This window comes from Mastomys coucha, unplaced genomic scaffold (assembly GCF_008632895.1).
Source record: "Mastomys coucha isolate ucsf_1 unplaced genomic scaffold, UCSF_Mcou_1 pScaffold15, whole genome shotgun sequence".
Lineage (NCBI taxonomy): Eukaryota > Metazoa > Chordata > Mammalia > Rodentia > Muridae > Mastomys > Mastomys coucha.
In genome coordinates this window covers 127,964,327-127,970,578 of record NW_022196897.1, presented here as the reverse complement: position 1 = coordinate 127,970,578, position 6,252 = coordinate 127,964,327, and the positions used below count along the sequence as shown (strand labels likewise).

Below are 6,252 nucleotides of genomic sequence, written 5' to 3'. Positions count from 1 at the left end.
TTTTTACTCGTTTTCATCTTTAACTGTGTAACATGTCAGGGAAGATCTATATTTAAAGTACTTTGGGCATGGACTGTCAGTGAATTGATGTGATTAGTAGAGCTCATATTGAAAAACATTTCTAAGCATTTCCACGTTGGTTTTTGACATTCATGACAGCTAATTAGATATGCCATGTGGCAAACACTGGTTCTTGTTCTGGGTGACCAACCGCTAGGGAAAAATCATGATGCTGTAAAAAGGCATTGCTAACTTCAAACACCGCCGGACATTGACTCTGTCAGCTAGATTAGAAACTACAGTCTGAAGTTGTTCATCTCTGTGACACCCTGTGGTCTGAGTTGTCACACAGGCAACCAGGTAGGGCCAAACCTCTGAGTACCTGCCTGAACTGCAAATCCCCCTTTCTCCCCAGGAGAACTGGAATGTATTGTCCAATGGTTTCTTTTTGGTCAAAACATTCAATGTTATTGCATATTTATTTCCAACACCTTAATCTGCGCATGCCTGAAGTATTTATTACCCCATTTATTTTAGATGGATGGCCTCACTTTAAAATCTAATACCAGAATAATATACTAGTGTGAACTTTATACTCTTGAGTTATCAGCCTCTTGCCATATAGAGTGAGATTGCCTCATAGTCAGCTTCTCCTTTGATAAATAGGGTTCATAATGATTAGTACCTCATGGGAACATCATGAAGATTGATAGAATTAATGTATAGAAACTGGTAGGTACAACAACAATGTATGGTAAAGTATTTGCCAAATGTTAACTATGAATGTGATTCTAACTAATTTTTTTTTTTTTACTGCTCCTGCTTCAAAAACATACTGCCTTATGTTCTCTAACCCCCATGGGTAAATGTAAATTATGATTGTTCAGAGATTTCTCCCTATTTATATTCAAGAAATCATTTTAAAAAGTAGTTTTTTATGCTGTATCTTCCTCTGACCCCTCAGGCTTCCTGCTACCCAGAACATAAATACTTGTCAGCCAAGTCAATTGTCAATCAGATGGAGCCTAAAGAAAATACTTGAGTTTTGTCTTAATTATGCTTTACACAAATTTCCACACTATAATAATTTCATTATAAAATGACTAAATGCTAATGATGAATTGAGTTTGTACAAAATTTCCAGTTTGTGCAATTCTTTGAACAGCAGTCAGACATGGAAAGGAAAAAATATGCTTAATTGATAAAAGCTTTGCGAAAAAAAAACCCCACAGATTTTTGAAGTTCGAAAGTTTAATCTATCCCCGTTTTCACATGATCTTATGAATTTGAAGGAACTTCAAAGCGAAACAACACTTTGGAGTGCTTTTGCCCTAACTCTCCGGCCTGGTGTGCCTACAGAAATGGTCTTTTGTTATGAGAGAGGCTTAGCATGTCTTTTTCAAAATTTTTCAAAAGAAACCATCATATTTCTAAATAAACTCTTCTTGTTTGATGCTCTTTTCTCTACCTGAGATGCATTTTGTCTCCTCTACGCAAGTAAGGTTCTTGACACAGCACAGTGATGTTACATTCTCTTTGTTCTCCTTGTTCAATGTACTTTTGATAGCGGATGTATTCTCGCTCTTTGGGAGCAAATCCAGATGACCTGAAGGACCCAATTAAGATTAGTATTCCTCGCTATGTCTTGTGTGGTCAAGGGAAGGATGAACACTTCGAGTTTGAAGTTAAGGTAAGTGTTCCTTCAAAATCCTTCTAGAAGAACAGAAGTTGAAAACTGTGTGGTAGTGCTTCCTAGTTTTTTTTTTTTTTTGCAAAAAAAATATGAAATTACTTGTGAATATTATTGTGTAAGACATTGACTCATTTAATCTGTGAAACTTTAGACATGGGAGGGGAGGGCATCTACAAAGATGGGATCATGTCAGGAGGCAGAAAGACATCACCCTGCTGGTGGGGCAGAGGGCATCATCCTAGCCAGGGTCCCAGCACTTTTCTGATTTCAGCTCCAGAAAAATCAACCTTCACACATTGCATGAGCACACACAAGAGCACACACAAGCGCATGTGCACGCATGTATACACAAACATCAGTTGATAAACCCACCTGTGGGCTTAGGTCCAATTTTTCTCATCTATAAGAACAGTAATAAATCTATTAATATCTATGTTGTAGGAATTTTATTTTGCGTAAAGTCTTGTCAGGTGGCTACTACATAACAAATAATAAATTATCATAACTGTTGCTGTCATCACTAACTGCTGTAGTGTATGTGTGTTTGTGTATACATGTATACAAGCTATTAACTAGATGCTTAATCTGTTTCAGGTATTATTTTATTTATATGATTCTTAAGGAAGAGATGAGCTTCCCAAAATAATGACTTCATCTTATTTTTTAAATTTATTTCCATTGACTCATACACTTAGTTAAATGTTGCTGGCTGCTATTCCCTCCTCCTCAGTGAGTTAGCAATTAATCACATTTCTTTATTCAAGGATGGACAAGGATATTAAAGTATTAAAGTCTACTGCAGTATTGGCGTGTGGATACATGCGGGTGGCCTTGTAAGCAGTTTCATTCAGATAAACCCTGACCTGGGAATTTGGACCCTGAGATCAATAGACTTTGATTCTGTTGTAGTTTGCTTAATAACCCACTCAGTTTTGGGTCCTTGGCAAAATGAGGGAAAACGGCACTTAGTGATCTCCAAAGGGGATCTCCTGAGGGAGGAAGCAGGTGGGGAATAGGGGAGAGAGGGACCTTGCCACCTGCCCAGCTCCTGAAGCACCTCAGGGGAGCCCATGTGCTCTGGGAAGTCCCTACTTTTGGGCACACAGAGAAGCAAGTTTTTAGATGTTTATTTCTACATACTGAGTTTTTCTTTACAAAAAAAATGAAAGTGGGTATGATTTATACATCTGAGGCTTAGGTGGGAATGTATTGTGTAGGGAGGGCAGTGGTTTTTAACTGTACTGACTGGCTTTCATAGTGTTGTTCTTCAGTGCTAATATACGTCTTTGTGCTATTGCTTCTCACTACCCTGAACCAGTAATGCCCAATTCCTGTTCCAATCCTCATCATTTCTTCCAACATATTGTATATGTTTGTGATACTATATAGTGTTGTCATTTGTTAACATGTGTAATTTCATGCACAAATATAAAAATAACTTCAAGGTTCTTTGTATCATTTCCATATTTTGGATTCTTTTGTGGCCTTTCCTGGCCCAGAATTATAATTCACCAAGTCTAGAAGTTGCAAAAGTGAAAACACACACTACTTTTAGTTGGTTCATGTCTACACTTTACTGATGAACACATTGATGGAGTTTAGCTATTTATTGACTCCTTGTATAAAACTTTAATAAAAAAAGACTACTTTTTAAGTAAGTGGGTTAATTTAGATAAAAGTTATCAGTAGACAGTAGCCCAGTTAATTTTCAGATTAAAATTAAATCTTCAAAGCTGTGAGGATGCTACTGCCAGAGAAAGTTAGAGAAATCAAAAGCAGAGGACCACACAGGGCTTCTCAGGATCTGTATTTTACTTCAATAGATGAACTCCAAATCTCAAGAGGTCTGTTTTTTTCTTTTTTCTTTTTTCTCCCTACTTCCCTCCCTCCTTCTTTCTCTCTCCCTCCCTCTTTTCCCCTCCCTCCCTCTCCCTCTCCATCTACCTTTCTTTCTCTCTTTCTTCCTTTCTTCCTTTGTTCCTTCCTTCCTTCCTTCCTTCCTCTCTTTCTTTCTCTTCTTTCTCTCCTTTCTTTTCTTTCTTTCTGTTGCATACCAAGGCCTGTGCTTACACCTAGCACTAGTTCTGCCTTCTTCGGTCCTTGCAGTAGGCACATCAGGACTGTTGATGCTGGCCTGCTTGGAGGATTCCTCTTCTCCTGATGCTTTCACCCACACTCTGGTGAGGATACTGTTGCAAAGGACCTAGTACTAGAAAGAAAGTCTTATGATTCTGCTGCCCCTCTCCAAATCAAGCAAGGTGCAGGCAAGGGCACCAGTACCAGGGTAGCTCTGCTGTGTCACTGTCCTAGTTGTTCCACGTAATCTGGGATTTTGTAAGCTCAGGCTCTATTACCTGTGCAATGTGGACAATAAAAGCCATCTGACTGGATGCTATGAGTAGATGACCTTGCATTTGTAACTCAGACCTCCTTCTGGGTCCAATGCTTCCTAAGTGTTGTGTGTACCTGTGACTAAAATTAAATGAAAACAGGCAGGCTTAGGGAGTACATGGGATTCTGCATTCAGAGCCCCTCCGTGACTCTTCATATGCAACTATGTCTTTATGAGGCTTGGGGTTTTGAATGTTTTGTTTTTGATTGGGTGTTCCCTACAGCATCCTGATACATGAAGAAAACATACAGAAAATAAATCCACTAGTCACCACTGTTTGGCCATAACCTCAGCTATTTTGGAGATGTTTTTTATTGGAAGCCTCTTAATAATTCTGTGGGTGCCTATGAGAGAAAAATAATGTAACTAGTTTTCAAAGTTTTGAAAACATATTTTGTTTTTCTTTATAAAACTGCACATTGAAGGTTTTATTATTATTTAAAAGTTTTCAAAATTCCCAACTTTGATAGGTTATTTGAATGTCATGCATACACCATATTATTTAGTATAGTGTCATATCTGATGGTGTTGTGCTATTATTAAATTATTTTGTGAGCCAAGTAGCTTTAAGAAGTCAAAGGTTATTGATTTTGATTTTGATAAAAAACAATTGTCTTTAGTTTTAGGCTTTTATAAGAATAATTGGTGTTTATGTGCATAGATAGTTTATAATAAAGTCCCCTTGCTGCTGGTCATTGGCTATTTCACTTAGGGACTTCAAAGATATGCTAATAGCCAAGGCCCATCCACTACAAGTCCCAATCTAAATGCCTGAGAAGATGGCAATTGTAAAAAAGACTCACCATGTCCTGTCCATCAAATGAGAAAGAAACACATCCTGTGTGCAGCTGGTGAGGACAGCATATGAGCTTCGGAGTGTGGATGCTTGAGCCATGCATTGTATGGCTCCTAGCATCCTTCTCTTTGCCTTCCTCTTCCCTTCGGCCTCTAGTCTGTCTCAGCCCACCCGTTGTTGGATAGGATTTGATTGATAGTCTTTTAAAATCCTGTAGTGAAGTAGTGAAGGGTATGTTGGGGTACCCTGAAGGTTAGGGGTACCCAGGTGCTCCTCATTTCAATTTCTTGTATGTCTCAAGGAAGTTTCCAGCATTGGTTTTTTAAATGAGAATATAGCTTTTCATGAAACTAGAATTGATTCAAAAGAACTATTTTATAGCTCCTTTATTTGGGAGGGCCAAACCACACTTATTTGTGGGAAAGGTCTGAGATGCAGTAATTAGCTACGTTTGGGTTTTGGGTTCATTTAACTTTCTCAGACCACTTTGTGAAGGGTTCACATACATGTAGTACAGCACAAGCTGTAGGAGGGGCTCCATGAGCCTTCTAGGTCTGGCTGCTTTGACAGGACATGCTTTGGGAAGCATCTCACTGTGTGATTTGTGTATTCCTTTTTCTCTTATTGATGCTTGTTTTCCTGTTCTTTCCTGAGAATGAATGAAGTCATCCTCTCCGTGGTGTACCCCCATCCGAATTACTTTACTAATTATGGAGGGCACGTGAGTCAGTGTGTTAGTTCTATTTCATTGTAGTTGCCCTTCCAAAGAGTCCTAAACATGCAGCCTCCTGAGACTGGATCTTCAGGTAAATAAGACAGTCTCTGGCTGGCAGGTGTCACAGAGAGGCAGGAAGCTGAAGGTTGGGCAGCCTGAGTAGTGTCACTCACTGATCAAGAGTATCAGTAAGATCCCTACTTAGTCCAAATCATAGCTGCTTTGTAATGCCACTCCCTAGACTACAGCTCTTTCAAAGATTTTTAGTGATTGATAGAGAAAACCAGTTACCTTGAATAAGGCTTGCATTTTCAGTTAGCTAGGATCAGAGTGAGTGAAATTTAATTTTAAAATTACATTTCAGCATGATACAAAACACCAGCCAGGGAAATCTGTAGTTAAGGCTAACAGAAGATGTTATACTCACTTGTCATAGAAATAATGATATTTTAAAGTCCTTGTATTTTAGTGAACATGTCAACACAGAAGTACAAAGAAATGAGCCAATGCTGGTGTTTTATCATGCAGTGTTTCTGTTCCTGTACAAAGGTAATCCTTTAAGACAGTGTCTCAGCTCTTTCTGGAATGGAAAGGATATACCTTCTTCTCAGCACCTCATGGTACCTTTTCCAAAATTGACCATATAATTGGTCACA

The 6,252-nt window shown here is 38.6% G+C and overlaps 1 protein-coding gene across 4 annotated transcripts in view; it reads left to right on the top strand.

The window, feature by feature from the left end:
- The window catches only part of Kif16b (kinesin family member 16B), a 318,921-nt gene that overhangs the window by 222,840 nt on the left and 89,829 nt on the right, over positions 1-6,252 (top strand). For 3 of the 4 annotated variants that reach the window (XM_031372081.1, XM_031372079.1, XM_031372082.1), the window contains one exon: positions 1,568-1,690. The exons of the other annotated variant lie outside the window; for it this stretch is intronic. In XM_031372081.1, the coding sequence (XP_031227941.1) occupies positions 1,568-1,690 (123 nt within the window). The remainder of the gene's footprint in view (positions 1-1,567; positions 1,691-6,252) is intronic. 4 annotated transcript variants of the gene reach the window in all.